The sequence below is a fragment of the Apodemus sylvaticus genome, chromosome 3, assembly GCF_947179515.1.
Source record: "Apodemus sylvaticus chromosome 3, mApoSyl1.1, whole genome shotgun sequence".
NCBI lineage: Eukaryota > Metazoa > Chordata > Mammalia > Rodentia > Muridae > Apodemus > Apodemus sylvaticus.
This window is the reverse complement of record NC_067474.1, coordinates 58707909-58728076: the sequence shown is the minus strand read 5'-3', so window position 1 is coordinate 58728076 and position 20168 is coordinate 58707909. Positions and strand designations below refer to the sequence as shown.

General features: G+C 38.9%; 1 protein-coding gene across 2 annotated transcripts in view; it reads right to left on the bottom strand.

Annotated features, from left to right (window-relative positions):
- Nucleotides 1-453: 453 nt before the first annotated feature.
- Dcaf10 (DDB1 and CUL4 associated factor 10) overlaps nt 454-20168 on the bottom strand; it is a 38588-nt gene continuing 18873 nt past the window's right edge. Inside the window, exons 3-7 of one of the 2 annotated variants that reach the window (XM_052176416.1) lie at nt 19034-19231; nt 9005-9207; nt 7476-7586; nt 7173-7318; nt 454-6341 (exon numbers count right to left, since the gene is read on the bottom strand). In XM_052176416.1, the coding sequence (XP_052032376.1) occupies nt 5973-6341; nt 7173-7318; nt 7476-7586; nt 9005-9207; nt 19034-19231 (1027 nt within the window). In that variant the 3' untranslated portion in view covers nt 454-5972. The remainder of the gene's footprint in view (nt 6342-7172; nt 7319-7475; nt 7587-9004; nt 9208-19033; nt 19232-20168) is intronic. The other variant, XM_052176418.1, reaches the window with a different exon arrangement.

The following is a 20168-nucleotide window of genomic DNA, read 5'->3' as shown; positions in this document are numbered from 1 at the left end:
AAAATCATGCACTTTGTAGCTACCTTTGAATGGGTATCTTTACTTAAAGGTGAGTAACTCCTGGTTACCTAGCTGGTAAGAGCTACTTCTCTGTGAAAATGTAGAGCTGCGTTCACGAGGGCATGATGCAAGAGTGGTGCCTCTGTGTGCCACAGCCCTGTACCACCAGTCCTGAACTGATGATGCTCATTTCATATGCATCTATAGAGACTTTAGTTCTATCTCTGTCCCCCAAGTACCTAGACTAGACTAGGCATACAGTAGGGATTCAAATCCATGTTCAATGAAAAGTAGAGTCCTAATTTGGTTTTCAAAACCACTAAGGAATACCCAGATGATGTAAGCCTGATAATTATCAAAAACCAAAACCAAAAACCAAAAACAACCCGAGGCTACCTCTGAGGCCAAATAATTTTTCATCACATTCTAGATTTGTGAGAACTTGAGGCCACACATAGTGAAGGTTTGTTTAATTCATTCAACAGATATTTATTGAACAACTACTCTGTCAGATACTATCCCAGGCACCGTGGATACAAGAATAAAGATAGCCCTGCCCTCAAGGAGCGCACAGTCTAGTAGAAGGACCAATAGCACCTTAGAACCTGCTAAGAGGGTGTTCTGGTTGACAGCATATTAAATAGAATATTCTAAGCTTGCCAAAAATACAAACCTAAAGTTAGATACACCCCCTCAAAAAAAAAAAAAAAAAAAGAAGAAGAAGAAGAGGAGAAGGAAAAGTTTGGAAATGAAGGATGCAGTCAAATTTAAAAGAAAATTCAAATAATCTATTCTTTGTGTAGGGAAAAGTACAGACTGGGACCAGATCTAAATCCTGAATGTTACTTTATTATTCCTGGGGGTAAGTATCACTTATAGTGACATTTCTATATACATACATTCAAAAATTGTCTGCATGAGATATGCTCCTTGGGACTTTTTTTTTTTTAAGAATTATTTATGTATGTGAGTACACTGTAGCTGTCTTCAGACACAGCAGAAGAGGGCGTTGGAGCCACTATGTGGGTGGCTGGGAATTAAACTCAGGATCTCTGGAAGAGCAGCCAGTGCTCTTAACCACTGAGCCATCTATCTCTCCAGGCCCTGGGACTTTTGGTTGAACCTCTCTCAGGTTATTTACAACAGCAACATACAGGCAAACTGCAGACTTTCCTCTTGGTAGCATTTCCATTGCCAACTGGAGGGGAGCAGTTCTTGGACAGTCTGGAGTTCTATAGCGGATGTGCAAGTTAGTACAGTCTTAACTCTACAGTGCCACTAACCAGACTTTTAACATGGTAATCAAGAGAACATTTTAATGGTTATTTAGTGCCATCTCCTAGAGTCTTCAGCCTACCTGTATTTCCCTTTCCCTTCCTTCCTCTTCTTTGTTCTTAAAAGCATGAAGGACCCCCTGCAGAGGCAGAGCCTTTGTTGGTACCATACTCAGTTCAGCTAGTTCTTAATCCAGCAGCAGTCAGAGTATACTTCCCTTGCTTGGTTTAAGTAGCTCCAGCTTTAACTGGGAGCTTTTGTCCAGTTATTTTGTAGGCACAGACCAGAACTGGTTAGCGCATGTCACAGCCCATAACTTGTAGACAGCACAGAAGAAAGTGGGAGCCCGTTAGAAACAGGCCTACTGATAGAATACATTACTTTGCAGACATGAAACACTTTTTAAAGCTAATAATGAGGGAAATAATTACATCATTGAGGGAATCACTTACTAAGGGATATTCCTTGCATTTGTTATAGCCCTTTGTGTTCTATGAAACGTTTTTTACGTATATCAGATCTCATTGGGTATTTGCAATAAAACATCATGAATATAACTTCATGATGAAGTGAATTAGACTTAGCATGCAGTTTAAAAAGGCAGGGAGGTAGACTACCATCCCTGAGGAGACTTGCATCAAAAAGTAACTGAAAAATTAAAATTTTGGCACTTAAAAGATCTGCATTAAGTTATCCAAACAGAAGTCATATATATGGATTCCTTCATGACCAAAAGAAGGTGTTACTAAGTGGGCCTATACAGACACCAAGCCCACCGGTCACAGAATAAAGATGATTGTCATCAGGAAGTTATTAGGCCATGTCTCCTGCTTTCATAAAAGTCGAATGAAAGTCAGGTATGGTGAGACATGCCTTTCATCCCAGCATTCCATAGGCAGAAGCAAGGGAAACTCTGAATTGTGGGCCAGCCTGGGTTACAAAGTTAGTTCTAAGACAGCCAAGGCTACACAGAGAAATCTTGTCTTGAAAAAAATAAATAAAAATAAGAGCCAAGTGTAACAGACACTTATGGACACTGCTGCACACTCCAGTGTGAGAGACACCTGCCTTCTAAAAGATTCCTGATGTATTTTCTTTATTCTCACCAACTGTATGATGTGACTTGGTCCTTGATGCAGGAGTAGAGAATATAAAATTTATATTTCCCCTGCATTGTTTCCTTAAATTGTTTGCTGTGCTGCCTTCCTAGGTATACAGTGGGGAGAAAAAACAAAATGCTTTGAATTCTGAGAAAAAAAAAGACTTTTGTTTTGTTTTGTTTTTTTAACTAAACAGGGCCTCACTGTATAACTCTGGCCAGCCTAGAACCTTACTATGCAGACCAGGCTAACCCCAGACTCACAGCCAGATTCACAGAGGATCCTCCTGCCTCTGCAACCCCACCTCTGTGATTAAAGGCATATGTTCCCTGGCCTCCAGCGTGTGATCACATTTTTTTAAAAGTAAAAGTGTCTTACTTTAGCTCTTCATTTCATGATTGAAAATAAGCAAATACTGTATGTATATTTGACACATCTATGTCATTCAACATAGCATTCCCATTAACAGACTCTTCCAAAGGAAGCTCTGAGTTAGGAAAATGACTTATTTACCAAGATTTACCTACAGTAATAACCTTATTATCAATTAAAATATATTTCTGCCAATTATAATAAAAATAATGAAATAAAACAGTAAAAAAAAATCAGAGTTTTAGACTGTTAAAATGAGACCCAGGTTATGGTGACATATGTCTTAAATCCCAACATTTGGAAGGCAGAGGCAGGTGGACATCTGTGAATTTGACGCCAACCTGGTCTATACAAAGAAATCCAGTCTCAAAATGCCAAAACCAAAACCAAAACCAAAAAGGGACCTTAAGATATGTAAATTTCCCCACTAGTACAGGTTTTCTGAGGCGGTTCAGCTCCTTGGTCAGTGCTGTCTGATTTTGTCTTGATCCTGAGGCTACCTCAGAGGGCAGAGGATCCCTGCCGGGTTGCTGGCTCTAGTCAGTTCCCGTCTGGGTGGCCCTGCTTTCCCACAAGGCTGACTATCCTCCACTTGTTCTACACCATGGCTGCTCATCTGCGTAATTTTTCTGTTAGAAATGGCCCGAGTTTATGATCTCCAGTCTCATGGAAATATCAGTGTTTAAAATGTTCTTTTATGCAGTACTTAAGGGAATGAGGCCAACTTTGCACAAGATACCAAGCACACAGACTAGCAGACCAGTGTAACTCACCCTTCATGAACTGAGGGGTAAAACGGTAGAGGGGAAGAACAGCTTCAGGCAAGTCCCTTCGTTTGTTTGACACATTGCTCCTTTCAACACGACTCGATGCTTATCCCACCTACCTTGTAAGGGTCTTTGTAGGGGCCAGTGGTATATTAAAGCAGACACATTCTTCAACACATAGTAGGTATTCAAAGACAGCGATTGAAGGATCTCTGGCTTGAGTTAGGTGGCATGTGGTTATAACATCTGACATAGAACTCTTTACAAACTGGTATCATTTATGGAATTGTCTTTTGAGTATCAATTTGATCCTTATAAATAACAGTTTTTAATTGTGAAGGTCTTAGTTGCTATATTTTCCTCCCAAACTATTTCTTTGGGGAAAAAATGTTTTTGAAAGCTATGGCAAGCAAGCCTATGATTTTCCTGTGCTTGGCTGTCTTCTTCAATGACTACACCTGTGGTAAGAAGTGTTCACTCAGAGACTGTCTTAGAGTTAGCACTGTTCTCAGTGAGACACAGGCTCTAACGGGTGTGTGAGAGGCTGTTTGATGGGCAACAGACAGAACTGCTGTGTTTATTCATATATTTGAGCTGCTAAACATTTCTGAAGGAAAAAAAATACTTTTTTTTCTATAGACGAAGCTCTCAGCATCCACTCTCATGCCTTCCTTTGTCAGTCCTATCATCTTACTCACAATATAACCTAAAGACAAAATGTCCACAATCGCTGATGTTTTTAAAAGCCAGCATACACAGAAGAAACTGCCCTGAGCAAGGAGTTAAGAGACTTGAATTGAAGCCCTGACTTCACCATTAACTTTGTATGACCACAGGCAAACCATGTGGCTTCCTTCATTTGTCCAACAATGAGTTGGATATCATAACTTCAAGTTATTTTCTACTCTAAAATTGCTACAATTGATTATTATTACTATTTAAATAGATAAAACATCTTGTGGGAATTATGCTAAGCACCAAATGGAGAAAGAAATATCTCTACTGCCATTTCAAATTGTGTTTTAAACTATGACCTAGAGGCCACCTGGATGCAGATTTGAGGTTCAGTTTACAGAGAGTCCTGTCCTTTCCCTGCCTAAATCAGTCTTAAGGTCTGGCCCAGATTCCTGCTCTTTTTACCACTCCTTCAGGGCACACTGTACTGCATCCTAATATTAGAGAAGCACTGGCCTAAAGGGCATGAGACCAAAGAAAACATGGCTACTACTGCATGGCTTAAATTATTCCAGCTCTAACTTATCTCAACACAGTATCAATCAGTCAGTCAGTCAGTCAGTCAGTCAGTCAGTCAGTCAGTCAATCAATCAATCAAGCAACAATTGTAGCAGCGCCTGGCAGGTCACTACCCATTCGAGACCAGAGCAGCCTGTGCTTACACGCTGTCCCCCAGACTTTCCATACAACACAAGACAGCAGTGTCAGTCAGGCCACTGACTCTAGGTTTATGACAGCAGCTTAAAGAGGACTACAGCTCCCTCCTTCCCAACACTGACAACTGATCCCTGGTTGAAGGAACAAACAATAAAATCTTGACCTGATTTCCCTCCCACCCCATTACTATGAACACATCATCATCTGTGTGATTAAAAGAATCACAGCCAATCTAAGTTACATTAATCTCCTCACTCTTTGGCCAGATACTGTGCCAACCTAATGAATAAATCTTCTGTACAACAGAAATGAGCAAGCTTATTATTCTTCCTTTCCTCTCCAATGCTGCTGACCAGAACAAAACACCAAGCAAAGACACATGCTGGAGATTTTAAATTCATACAAGTAAAATAAATTACAAAGAGAGGTTGTAATATTTTTCTAGAATTTCACAACAAAATCTCACATGAGATAACATGTATAATTTTAACAGGAAACTTTAAAAAGATATCTTGTTGCAAGAGTTTCTAATAGTTATGAGAATAATGCCATTACTGTGCTCAATATTTGGCAGCAACTTTAAAGGCCAAGTATACTGATAAATGAAAATGAACTTTTTCAATAACCAGTGTGCCAACATCCAATGTCTGAGTTTTATTTAATACTAGTGCCATGGGTTTTCTCATCCCAACCAAGGCTCCTGCCAAATGTCTATAAAATTCATACCAAAATCAAAAAAGGAGGAGGAGGCAGGGAGGAACGGTGGAGACAGGGATGGGGAGAAGAGACACATGCAGAATGACCAGGAAAACCCAAGCTCAGTGGCACAGACAGGAGCAAAGGAATGCTGACAGAACAGGGCTGCGTGGTTGAAATGGAGATACCCGGATGGCGCTGGAAGGCCAAATACTCAGGTCACACATATATATATATGTTCACTGATCCATGAGAACCAAGATCTTGATCCAAACTTATAAGATCTTCTAAAAAAGAAAATACTTCACCTAAATTGAAGTAATTTATAAGCCAAACACCAGAAGAGTTCCTCATTTGATGTAAGTTGTGCCTAAAACTTTGGCTGATACAAAGAGACCCGTCCACTAAGGCACCCTGAGGCGATCTGACAGTGTGTAGGAGAGAACTTTGTTGTCAGAACCACGTCATTATGAGAGTACAGAGAACGAATCACCCTCAGGGGACTGGCTTCTTTGGGTAAACAGTCAACAAGCTCACTGCACTGTTTGTCAAATCCCAACAAGCGAATCCCATAGCCGTGTGGGGAAGAAATCATTCGTCCATCAGGGCTGAAGCAAAGTTCTTTGATGTAGCCCCTGCCTACATTGGCTTCTTCAATGTAATGAGTCAACCGCAGGGAACAGCGGGGTGAGACGGGTCTCACTGGAGCTCCTTCTTGGAATTCATAGACACAGGTCCACTAGGGGAGAAAGGAGACAAGGCGAGGTTACAGATTCCCAAATAGTACTGCAGAGGTATTCCTTATTTCTAAGCTCAAGCAAGCCAAAACCATAGGAATGTTGCAACACACCAATTAGATGAATATCATTCCTCTCTTAACTAGCAAAATGTTAACCTTCATATTTCATCTTCATAAGCTAAGGCAGCTGTGTGCTATGATGCTTTAAGACCTCTTGTTCCTGAAGCTAGCCATGACTTCTGACATCTTTTTTAAGGGCAGCAACAATCCAGGATCCAGAGTACATCTGTCCTCTGCACCTCAAAGGCCCTTCTCCCTTCCTTCAGTTTTGTCTGCAGAAGCAGTGAGCTCCTTGCAGTCCTGCCTAGCACAGTGGTGAGACCTCAGGTCTTTTAACTCTCCGCCAGGCATCAGTTTCACCCCTTCCTTTTTCAGTTTCCCCTGGCTTTTAAGGAGCCGGTAGTGATAACTGTCTTACTAAACCCCAAACCTCACATTAGGTCAGTTTAGCTAAACAGCTCAGTGTAATGTATAATACATGGTTTTGTTTGTTTTCTTAGGTGATGGGGACAAGAATGAAGAAGCTAGGCATACTATAATAAGCTGATGATGGTCTTTAGGGTACTTCCCGGCTCATAATACCAAGGCAAGAGAGGAAAAACAGATTGCAAAGGATAAAGCAGCTGAAGGAGGTGCAGGAGTGAAGAAGCGGGCTCTGGGTAGTAATGCCTGAGGTCAGGGACTGAGCCTGGTTATCAGCCTAAGGTTTGCACATGGGACAGCAGCAACTGTCCAGTGTGCCCTGCTGAGTGGGAAGCACTGTGGCTGTACCTCCTGGTCGTCAGTGTTGCTTGAGCACCTAAGGAGTGTGGCCCAGCCTTTAGGATGCAGCTGTAAGGATGTGATGCAGTTTCCCCGATCTCTCTCACCAGGAACTTCAGGAGTTAAGACTTCAAGACTATTTCGTGGTGAAACTCCTGAGATACAAAAAAAAAAAAAAATAAAAAAATAAAGATTTTGGATTTTTGTTATCTAAGGACTAAGGCAGTTGTTTTTATGGATTAAAACTAAATCAAAGAAAGCAATTTGGTAGAACTTATTCCTATAAGACTGTAAACCCAACTTTTAACCTACCTTCTCGTTGAGAGGCTCGTGACATGTGTTTCTCAGTTGAATTCGAATCATTGTGATGACAAGGTGAACCAGAAACTCTAGAACCAGAAGAACTTGATGAAGTGGTCAAATCTTGAAAAGAAAATTGAAAAATAAATATAACACTTGTATCATCTTTTAATTTTTTAATTTTCTACTTAAACTTTTAAAACTTCTAAAGTGTACAAAATCTAATGTAAACTGGACTATAATGTAGATGAAGACAGGACAGCTCTTGGCTCTGTTTCAGGTCTACATTCTTGCTAAAACCTTTCATAGTAAAGTCTTATGTGAAATAAGAGAAAAAGTCAAATAAACACACACAGATACCTCTGCTTCTCTCTCACAGCACATCTAAGTGTGCTGAGTTACTCCAGAGTATGCTCCACCCTGCATTTCTAGCAGCTGTGCACTTCCATGGGAGTCTTGGCAGCCTAACTTACACAGGGACCCTGACAACCCCACCCCCTGTGACACCAGTTGCAACTTGAGTCATCCTTAGGAGATTGAACAGCTTTTGGCTTTTTCAGTCAAAACTGACCAACTTTAGGGCCGTCATTCACACACCTCTGGTCCCAGCACTCGGGAGGCAGAGGCAGGAGGTAGATCTCTGAGTTGAGGCCAGTCTAAAGTGAGTTCCAGGACAGCCAGGGCTGCACAGAGAAACCCTGTCTCACAGAGGTTGCGGGGGAACCCCCTTCCCCCCAAAAAAACCAACTAAAAACCCCAAACCAAATCTATAATTGCTTATTTGTTGCATGAGAAGGGAGGTTAGAGGATGTGAAAGTTGCATCTCCTATGTGGAATCCAGGGATGGAACTTGGGTTGTCACATTTGGTAACAAGTGACTTAATCCACTGAGCCATCACTTCAGCACCAAAAAAAAAAAAAAAATGTTCAGGAGTAGCCTGTGCACACAGGAGAAAGAATCTAACCACTTCAAGTTATTTTTTTAACCAAAGGTCTTTTTTTCATTTTGGGTTCTTGTATATAAACAATATTAATAATGAATATGCTTCTAGGACAGTCTCTTCATTTCCAGATGCAGGTGCAATATGATGCCTATCAGCTAATATTACTATAGCTCCAACTTCACTTACATTTAATGAAATCAGCAATGAAAGAAGAGGATTCTTCTTCCCACCAAGTGTATGCTCCAGGATGGCATCAGCTTGTGGGTGGACACTGGAGGTTCAGTACAGACTTTACACTTGGAACTCTTGAAGCGACTATAGCTCAATACCCTGAGACAGGTATTGTCTTGGGCCATCACTAAGTTTGAGGCAAGGATGGTGACTTTCTGGCTAATGGAAATCTGAAGAGCTTGTTGAGCTAAGAGTCGTTGCGGAGGCACAAGTTAGCATGAAGGTCCTCACACTCCATGGAGAGCCAGGGGTCAGCTTTCTGAAGAAGGCCTTTAGCCTCCCTTTCCTGGTAGCATACCCAGAACAGAGACACCTGCCCCTCTGTGCCTCAGATGCTTCAGAAAACTTTTAATGAGAAAATCTTACCTGAACTTGAAGTAGTTCTTCTTGCTCTCAAAATGGGATAGCTGCCTACTTCTAAAGACTTAGTTAAATCCAGATCATGCAAAATCAAGAGATATCCAGAGGATGTTGAGATCAACATTTTGGAACAATCTGGTGTCAATCTCATTCGCATGAGAAAACGTGTATGAAAGAATTTTTTATGTGGACATCCATCTTCTGTGCACCTACAGAAGAAATCAGACCAACAAAACCAGAGTTACCACAAATATACTGACTCCCAGTACCAGTCAAACTTTTTACTCTTAAAGCAGAACTGAGAGCCATACACATATTTTATGATGTCTTTTAGTCCTGGTTGTCCTGGAACTCATGCTATAGACCAGGGATTAAATTTGAGTTACAGGGTTGGTGGCAAGTACCTTTATCCACTGAGCCAGTCCATAAAACCTATTTAGAATTTTTAAATGAAGAGCAGTGACTCATTACCTAGAGGTTGAACAGTATTAGTCAATTAAAGGGCCTTTCTACTATATCATATTTTTGCTTCAAGCATTCAAGTTTATACCAAGAGAATATGGGTAACTAGTTACTCTGTTTTACTCTCCCTGTGTTGTCTCTCTATCCGGCCAAACTTCTTCTGTAACATGTTTCCTCTATTAGAAGTTTTTTCTCAATTGTCTGATTATCATTGAATGCTTGCTCATTTAGTTAAGAGCAAGGAATTCAAGCTGTCTCAGGTAGGGAGAAGCCATTTCTGAAGAAGCTCTTAGTGCTAATATCTTTGGGGCAACAACTGAAAGAAGCTAAAAATGTCTGACATCAATATTTAGTGTGCATTACTACGCAGCCACCATTGTTTTGGCAGAGCAACAAAGCCTCCAACTGGCACCCTTTGATATTTTCTATACTGCCCTCTTTACAGAGATAGAAACTTCTGGTAAAATGATCTACTGCCCCTGGACGAGGTGAAGAATAAAGCTAAAGTTCTTAAATATTTCCCATTCAAGTCTCTATTTTAGCTATCCCTTTCAGTAAGGATTCCCAGAGTTCCTATAGTTTTCTTGAGGATTCTGGGTAAACTAACTAAAGTTTTAAACTTTCCCCTCTACAACTTAGAATTTAGGGTTTTTTTAAAAATTGTGTTTACATGTAATGTGTGTGTACATCACATGTGAGTAGGTACCTAGGGAGGCCAGAAGATGGCACTGGATCCCCTGAAGCTGTAATTACAGAGGTTGTGAACCATCTGACATGGGAATTGAACTTAGGTCTTCTGGAAGAACAGTAAGTGCCCTTAAACTCTGAATCATCTCTCTAGCACCAGGAGTTAGCTTTCTTGAACATCTTGAGTGAAGATGTCTGAACTACAGCTGCTAAGGCAGTTGCCATTCATCTGCCGGACTCTCAGCTTCTAAAATTTTACTGCCAAGTTTCTTCTCTTTTCCTATCTTTATAAGTTTATGTCTGATTTCTGGTTCTTACTCCCATTTTGTTTTTTGAGACATGACCTCATTATGTAACCTTGTCTGACCTGGAACTTCTTATGTTGATCAAGTTGGAACAGAATTTACTGAGATTCTACTGTTTCTGAGATTACTGTAGTTTTTGAGTCTTCTTTTCTATAGATTTTATTTAAATGTTTTAAGTTCTTAAATTTAGGTCTTGCAATTACCATAAAGGTTATACATTTTATGTGAAATTATATATGTTAGCTATATGTGGAGACGCACCCGTAGTTCCAGCACTTAGGAGACTAAGGCAAGAGGACCTTGAATTAAAGACTCGTTTGGTCTATATGGCTAAGATCCAGGCCAGTCTCAACTACTCAGTGAAATCCCATGTCAAGATATATATAATAATCTGTGTATGGTAGTATATATCTAATCAGCTCTTGGAAGGGGTAAGACTAGAAGATCAGGAGTTCAAGGTCACCCTCTGTACCTAGTAAACTGGAGGCCACTGTGGGCTGTATGAGATCCTGTCTCAAAAACAAAACCCCAAACATCAATCAAACAAAACAACTAAAAATTATATACTCATATTCATGAATACTGTAAATATATATATGAGACACAGATACATACGTTATTTCAAAAGTACATGTCTTCTATACCTATAAGCTGAACTTTGGCATGGAGATAGCAAGTTCAAGGATAAATTAATTGGCTACCAAGTGAGATTTGTTTCAAAATAAAAAAACCTTTTAACTATTGGTAAGGATACATTCACAACAAAATAGGAACATGATTGATTTGTACATTATCTTATCCCTAGTAACTTTTAGTTAATTTTAATTAAAACACTATTAAATTGTATATGAAAATTATGTATATTTCTGGTGTACAATATTTTCCTTTTTCTTGTGGTGCTAGGAATCAAATCTGGGGCTTGCACATGCTAACCCTGTGCTCTACTACTAAGCTATACTCCTAGCCCGAAACATGTTTTGAAATGTTTACATTTTTTAGGTTTTAAAATATATTTTAAAATATACATTGCTGGGGCTGGAGAGATGGCTTAGCCTTTAAGAGCACTGACTGCTCTTCCAAAGGTCCCAAGTTCAGTTCTAGCAATGGAGCTTGGATGGTGGCTCACAAGCATCTGTAAGGAGATCTGACGCCCTCTACTGGGATGTCTGAAGACAGCTACAATGTACTTACATATAATAAATAAATAAATCTTTAAAAAAATTACATTATTTATTCACCTTCAGGAATTTTACTGTTTTCTTTTTTGGTTTTAAGACAGTCTCTCTACATAGCCCAGGCTGTTCTGGAACTCACTATGTAGACCAGGTTAGCCTTGAACTCACAGAGAGAACTCTGCCTCTCAAGTGCTGGGAAAGGCATGTGCCACCAAGGGATTTTTCAAGTATACATTGTTATTAACTAAGGCTACTATGCTATATAATGTATACCTCTTCAATTTGTTTTCCCTAATTGAAATTTTGTATCCTCTGAACAACTTCTCCCCTCTGCACCAGTTTCTAGCCCCTTAGATAACTTACCACCCTTCCAGTCATTGCTTCTCCAAGTCTACTTTTCTAGATTCTGTATCAAGTAGAATCTGTCACTCCATGTTAGGCTTATTTCACTTAGACGTGCCCCCAACCATCTATGTTGCTGAAAAAAAGTTCTTTAAGGGGCTAAATAGTATTATGTGTGTATGTACCACATTAAAAAAAAATCCGGACCTCTGGGGGATGCTGTACCATGAGTGAGGAGGACAGACCTTACCAGCTGACTTAAGCTACTTTGGATATGAACCTAGTAGAAAAACTAAACGTCTAGGTTATTATAAGAGTTCTATTTTTCTTTTTCTTTTCTTTCTTTTTTTTTTTTTTTTTGGTTTTTTTGGATTTGGTTTTTTCGAGACAGGGTTTCTCTGTGTAGCCCTGGCTGTCCTGGAACTCACTCTGTACTCTGTAGACCAGGCTGTCCTTGAACTCAGAAATCCATCTGCCTCTGCCTCTGCCTCTCAAGTTCTGGGATTAAAGAGACCCTGCTTCTCTGAATTTCCTAAAAAGGAAATTTATCTTTGGATTGTTTCTGCTCATATATAATAATATAATTGGGTGTATTCATTTTATGTATCTACTCAAGGGTAGAATACAATTGGACTTTGTATGTTAATTTCGTATATTTGCTTATCAGTAGAAATGTGATTGGATTTTGTATATTAGTTACTCTTATATATCTGCTCATATATAAAAATGTAACTGGGTGGGCTAGCAAGATGGCTCAACAGATAAGAGCACTGACTGCTTTTCCAGAGGTCCTGAGTTCAACTCCCAGCAACCACAGTGGCTCAAAACCATCTGTAATGAGATCTGATGCTCTCTTCTGATATATCTGAAGACAGTGACAGTGTACTCACATATATGAAATAAATAAATAAATCTTTAAAAATATGCAACTTGGCTTGTGTATTAATTTTCTTTCTGTCTTGTAGACTTGCTGAGCACAGATCTTTTCAATGGAAGCACTGTTCTCTAGACTGGGTGCACTTTACTTCTGTCTGTCTGCACCTCCACAGCCATGCTGTTCCTCCACAAGGTGGAGAAAAGTGGTACTAGCTCTGCTCAATCTTCTGGGCCTTCAGGCATTCAACATTAGGTATGTATGACTTAAGCTACAGCCGGTTTCACAAAGTTCCTTTTATTCCAACTTAGACCACAAAAAGTTGTTAGATTTTATCAAGTGCTATTCTGCCTTCATTAGCATGATTAGATGGGTTTGAAGTTAATTAAATATGATACATTATATTGATTTTTGGGTATGAGGGAGACAGTGTGGGAAAGTAATCAGGGTGCAATGTATACATGGATAAGGTTGTCAGAAAAGTACATTTAAAAACTCCTCAATAAAAGCAATAGAAAATCAGGTTTAACAACATATATAAAGGGTTATGTACCACAATCAAATAGAACTTATTCTAGGAATGCAAATTGGCTTAATATCCAAAAATCAAAGAGCCAGTAGCTGTTTATCTGCTTTTGGTGCTAGGGTAATACTAGACTGTGGTGGCTAGTCTGAAAGGATTTGTTATTTATTTTTTGAGAGCTTCATATAATCTATTTCGATTATATCTTCCCCTCTCCCATCTCAAGGTTTGGTTTGGGAAGTGTACTATTTTCTGGCTAGTAAAATTTATTAGTAAAGTAATTTGAGCCTGGTCTTTTAATTATGGAAAGATTTTAAATTATCAATTCAATTTCTTTACCTCCTACAAGTCTGTATGTCTACATTTTAAAAAGTTTATTGCTGAGTCAACTCTAATAGTCTGTGCTCTTGATATCTGCTTACCTAGGCAAACTGTCTACTTTATAGCAGTTTGTGCTCTTGGAATCTGCTTACCTGAAACTGTCTAGTTGCCAAAAGATGTTCCTACTACTCCCTTAAATCCTTTAGTTTCTAAGTACCTTTTATTTAACCATTTTTTGTTTGCTTTTGAGACAAGGCCTTGCTGTGGGTAGCACAGGCTGTTCTCAAACTGTTATATTCTCCTGTTTCAGCCGACATGTAGGTGTCATCATTTCAATTTCTGTTAAGTTGTTGGTGCTATACTGTTTTGCTTTTAGTTATGACTAAATATTAAATTTTAAAAAACAGATTCATAAGTGTACCTATGCTAATATAATTAATATAATATTCATTTTTAGACTAAATCCAACTTGATTTTGATATTTTTGAGTAATATCTTTTAGAATTTAATTTTTTATTTGGTATATTTGTGTCAGCATTCATATTGCATACTGGATTTCCTTTTTTCTTCTAACATTATATTTGTTGTTTGGCTACTCAAGTCATACTATAATGGCTTTATACATGAGGTACAAATCCCTTTTCTAGAACCTGACCAGTTTCATACAAATGTTATTGAAAATATTTGGTAAAAGTCACCTATAAAATCCATCTGTGCTGCTTTTTTATTAGTAGATAAATTTTACTTAAAATGTTTAGTAGTTAAGTTTTAATTAATTTTTATCCTTTTGTTATTTGAAGATTTACTGTTAAAATTACACATATACACTTTATGCCCTGTGCAGGTGTGCTCATGTAAATGCAGGTGCCAACGAAGGCCCACAGAGATGGGCTCTGGATCCCCCGAAGCTGCATTTGTATGCCATTTAAGCTGCTCACTGTAGGTGATGAATGTTCTTTGAAAGAGAATAAAAGCTCTTAGCCACTGAGCCATTTCTCCAGGGCCCAATTTTTGTTTTGTAATGGTCATAGCAATAATGTTCATTACTATATAAACACTGGCTAGTCAGAAAGGATGTGAGTGGAACAGGGTCTCTGGATGACACTACTGTGTAAGGGGACTTATGTTACTAGATCACAGGGTGGTCGAGAGGAGGAAGAGTGGGTAACAGAAGATGCAAAGGATGATTCAGAACACAAATATTTATTAATTTGTATGGCAGAAGTTCACTATATGTGTCTGCTGGGGATCAAACCTAGAACCCAGGACAGTGATGTATCTGAGGCCCAAGGAAGTTCAATCTTCTAACAGCAGCTTTCGCTGAACTAGGGCATGTTGGTCAAATAGTAGACTTGGTAAGAAGTCAATTTTCATTGGCCAGTTTTACTGAAGTGCTGTTTTGTTGTTGATGTTATTGTTGGGGCTTTTTTGATTGTTTTGATTTGATTTAGACAGGGTCTCACCAAATAGTCCATGCTGGCCTGGAATACTCTGTAATCTTCCTGCTTCAATCTTCCAAACATTAGGACTATGGGAGAATGTGCCACATATGTAGCTTCCAATGTATACTGAATGAGAGGTCTATTTCATCAAAGTTTTAAAGTATATTGGTATAAATGTGTTTTTGCTGATTTTTTTGGCTTTTAAATTATATTTATTTTATATGCATGTATGTGTGGGTACATGTGCACATGTGGAGGCCAGAGGACAACTTTCAGAGGTAGGTTCTCACTTTCTATATGTAAACCTGGGGGTGGTATGGCGGTGGAGATTCCCTCAGGTTGTCAGGTTTCGTAGGAAGAGTCTTTATTTACTGAGCCATTTCACTGGCCACAAGTGTTGATGTGTTGAGACACAGTCCCATTATGTAGTTTGACCTGGCCCTGAACCTACGATCTTCCTGGCTCAGGATATGTCACTACATCTAGCTCATACTTTTATCTCCTTTTTCATTGCTAGTACTGTCTTCTCTTTTTCTTTCTTCCTTTGATGATTCTTGCCCTCTCTAATTCGTTTTTCAAATAATAGACTTTTAAAAATCTTATTATATTTTTGTTTTGTTTTTGAGGCAGGCTCTCACTATATAGCTCTGCCCTTGAACTCACAGAGATCCATCTGCTTCTGCCTCCTAATTGCTGAGATAAAGCTTGTGTATTATTGTACTTATCTGTATCATCATCATCTTCTTCTTTCTCTACCTCCTCCTCCTTTTTAATGTGCATTGGTGTTTTGCCTTCAGGCATGTCTGTGTGAGAATGTCAGATTCCCCTGAGCTGGAGTTAGATAATTGTGAGCTGACATGTGGATGCTGGGAATTAAACCCTCCTCCTCTGGTAAAGCAACCAATACTCTTAACTGAGTCATCTCTCTAGCCTTGTATTTTCATTTTCAATACTGATTTTGTATTTCTATTTTTTTATTATTTCTATACATCTACTTTTACTAAGTTTCTCCCCCATTTCCTTCAATTTCTTTTAATAAGTTCATAAATTTTCGGTCTTGTAATTTCACTACGCCTGGGGACTGTCTGTCTGTAACCCTTTCTTCCTCCCAGATGGAATCTCACTATATGTAGCCAGTCCAGCATGAGTCTCATCCTCCTGCCTCAACCTCTCAAATGCAAGAATTACAATGTGGAAATGTAAATGTGGAAACTTCTAACAACAGTGTTAACTAGCTGGACTGAGTTCAGAGAAAATGGTTTATGTGATAGCATTTCTTAACTACTGTGCTGTTTAATACAAGTTTTTATTTTAATTAGTTCTAGCTATGTTTGAAGGGATAAATTTACTGTTTGGGGAACAGAATAAAGTCATACTTTTAAATCTTCCAGGCCTTACTCAATTTTAAAGACTTAAAAAAAAAAGGCATAGGGTGGGTGAAGAGGAGGGTATCATGGCATGTGTGTAGGAGTCAGAGGACATTGTGGAGTCTGCTCCCTTCTCCATTTATGAGGGTTCTGAGGATGAACCTCTGGCCTCCAGCATGACAGCAAATGCCTTATCTACTAATCCATCTCCCTAACCTTTTTAAAAGGTCTGCCTTATTTGTTAGAAAAAAATGAAAAGAATGGACCTGATTTTTCTACTAATTCCTTGCTTTTGTTTTCCTTCTTTGTAATTCTGTCAAGTTTTACTTCAATGGTGAGTTTTATTTTTAGGCATATATAAGAATTAGTTTATATCCTAACAAAACTAGCTTTTTAATATAGCACCTCATAATTCATTATAATGCTTCTTGCCTTACTTTTCTTTTTGTCTGCTATTTATGTGGCTACAACTGTTTTCTTCTGATGAATAGTTATCTGTTTTTTCCCTATTCTGTTTACTGGCTTTATGTGTTTTATGTAGCTCATGTAGAGAACACACAGTTTGATTCACTGTTTAATCTACCACTATCTTTTAACTGGCTACATTAGTGTTAGAGACTGAACCTAAGACTTTATACAAGCCAGGTGGGTATTCACTGGCCCTTTTATTGCAGTATTTTGAGACGAGGTCTTACAAAATTGCCTAGATTAGCCTTGAATTTACAGATTTTTTTTTTCTTTAACAGTCCAAGTAGCTGGGATTACAGACCCAGCTTGGTTTTGTTTTTTCTGAGACACAGGGGTTGCTATGTAACCCAGGCTGGCCTTCAATGCCTCCTGCTTCAGATTCTAAAGTACTGGGATCACAGAAATATGCCATGCCCTGTTTGCTTTTTAAATGACTCTATCTTCCCACTTTTATGCTTCTATTTGGCTGATTGTTTAAGTTTGTTTTGTTTTGTTTTGTTTGGATTTGTTTTTTTCGAGACAGGGTTTCTCTGGCTGTCCTGGAACTCACTCTGTAGACCATGGCTGGCCTCAAACTCAGAAATCCGCCTGCCTCTGCCTCCCTGAGTGCTGAGATTACAGGCGTGCGCCACCACCGCCCGGCTGATTGTTTAAGTTTTTAACTCTTCTAACTTGGCAATTATTACTTACATTCCTACTCAATTTTTCTTCCTAACTTAACACCCAACCCTATCCCACTCCTGTGCATATATGCCTACATTTTAAAAGGTGTGTTGTTTCTATTTGCTGAAAGACAATAACTCTGTTCTATTTGCTGAAAAACAATAACTCTATTCTTCACTCAAATGATTGGGTGTACTTAGAATTTTTTTTTTAAACCTCTTAAACATAACATCAGAAGGCTCTAATAATGTCAAGTATATTAACATTCACCACACCATAGTTAGCAAAAGACATACTTTCTAAATATTTCCCAAGCGTCAACCCTGCAAACATTTTCTCCACAAGGAAACATTTTCTTGCAGTGTTTCAAAGCTGAGGGCACTGTATAAACTGTGTACTATAGGACACTGGGAAACTATGGTCCAGGCCAAGCTGGTGCAGCAGCGATCCTCCTTCCACAGACATCCAAACCCACAGACAAGCCAGAAGATCCCATGCATTATTTCTAAACGCTGCTTCTATATTAGATCTTTTAATGCATGAAAATAAAGTTGAAAAATTACAAAATAAGTACATTTAGAACCAAAAGATGAAAGAGTGAGAAATATTTTTGTTTCAGATAAGAAATAAAAATACTAGCTGGGCGGTGGGGGCACACGCCATTAATCCCGGCACTTGGGAGGCAGAGGCAGGTGGATTTCTGAGTTCAAGGCCAGCCTGGTCTACAGAGTGAGTTCCAGGTCAGCCAGGGCTACACAGAGAAACCCTCTCTTGAAAAGCCATCTCTCCAGCCCTAGTTCCAAAATCTTCAGCTCTAATACATGACTAAGTGTAATGAAAGAAGTAACCATGGTTTGCTTGGTTGTGTTTTTTGTTTTGTTTTGTTTCTTCTTCTTCTTAAAAAAGAGAAAAGACAGGGTTTCTCTACTTAGCCCTGGCTGTCCTGGACCTCATTCTGTAGGCCAGGATGCCCTCACACTCACAGAGATCCACCTATCTCTGCCCTCCGAGTGCTGGGATAAAAGGCATGGACCACCACCATTGCTTTTTTTCTGAAACAAGAGCATTTCATTAAACCCAGGCTCCCCTCCCAGTTGCTATGGAACCAAGAATGACCTTGAACTTTTGATCTCTCAGTGTCCATCTCTGGAGTGCTGGGATCATGTGCTTCCATCACCATGTCTAGTTTTATACTGTAATGAGGAGCAAACTCCTGGCTTCATGCGTGCTATGTAAGCGCTCAATCTTCCGAGCCATGTCCTCAGCCTCGAGATCACGGTTTTATTTTCCCTCCAAAAGCCACTCCCCGACTCTAGACCAGAATACTGACTTTGTTCCCCATTTTTAAATAGAAAATATAAAGTTTTACAGTATTATATTCCTAACATGGTCTCCTACTTACAAACCTGTTAGTGTCCCAAATAATGACATTTCCATCAAATCCTGATGTTACTAAGAGTCTTGTATTAGTATCATATTCGATGTTCTTCACCCAGCTAGTGTGACCATGTAAAGTGCATACTTTGGTGTTCAATTTTCTCAGATCCCATAGTGCTATTGTGGTATCATCAGAGCAGGTAGCAAAGAGCCGGTTATCAAGAAATCTACAAAAGCAGAAAAGAAAAACTGGTTCATTTAATCCCTACTGAAATAAAATATGACTTTAGAACAATCTCTATATTACCATAAGGAAACAAAAGACTGCAACCTCCCTGTAGAACCCCAGCCATTCTGACACAACAGACTGCACACCTTGTCTACACAGCCGTATTGCCAGGCCACTGACGAATAATTAGAGATATACTGTAACTGGCCTATGTCACTGGTAATTTTATTTGAAACTAGAAATTGTGAATAGATGTTTAGAGCACAGTTGATAGAAAGGAAAGGACTCTAGAATCTGCTCAGGAAGTGAAAAGAGAAAGTTGAATAGGCAACAGATTTTAAGGGCTTGACTGCCTAAGGGATGTTGTATTAGATAACGATTCCAATAAAAGAGATCTGCTACATGTCATGTCTCTGCCTACTTACAACAGATTTACATATAAAACTTGCAATTCAAATCACCATCATTTAAATCTATTAATTCAAAAGCATTCCCCAAATAATATCCCACAACAACATTTTATTAGTCACAACTGTAAGACAGACTTAGATTATAATACAGATTTTTTTATCAATTTTTTCTAATTTCCAATTCTTAGTAACAATATATTTTATACATACTTATAACTGACCATTCACACTTTCATTTCTGTATAATTTAAAAGTACCTTTAGCAAATACGGTTACATGTAACTTCCTAGTCTCCAATAGAACAAAGAAACTCTGGAGCTTCTTCCAACATAAAATTATACATAATTCTTTCCAAAATAAACACCAATACCCACAAACAACATCATGACCTTCCTAAGATTTATCTTTTTTTTTTTTCTTTTCTATATGCACAGAGCACCTGGTATTCCCAGGCTATCTCCCATCCAAGGATTAGTCAGGGTTGGCCCCTGCTCTGAAGCTCTACATGTGAACTTGCCTAGCACA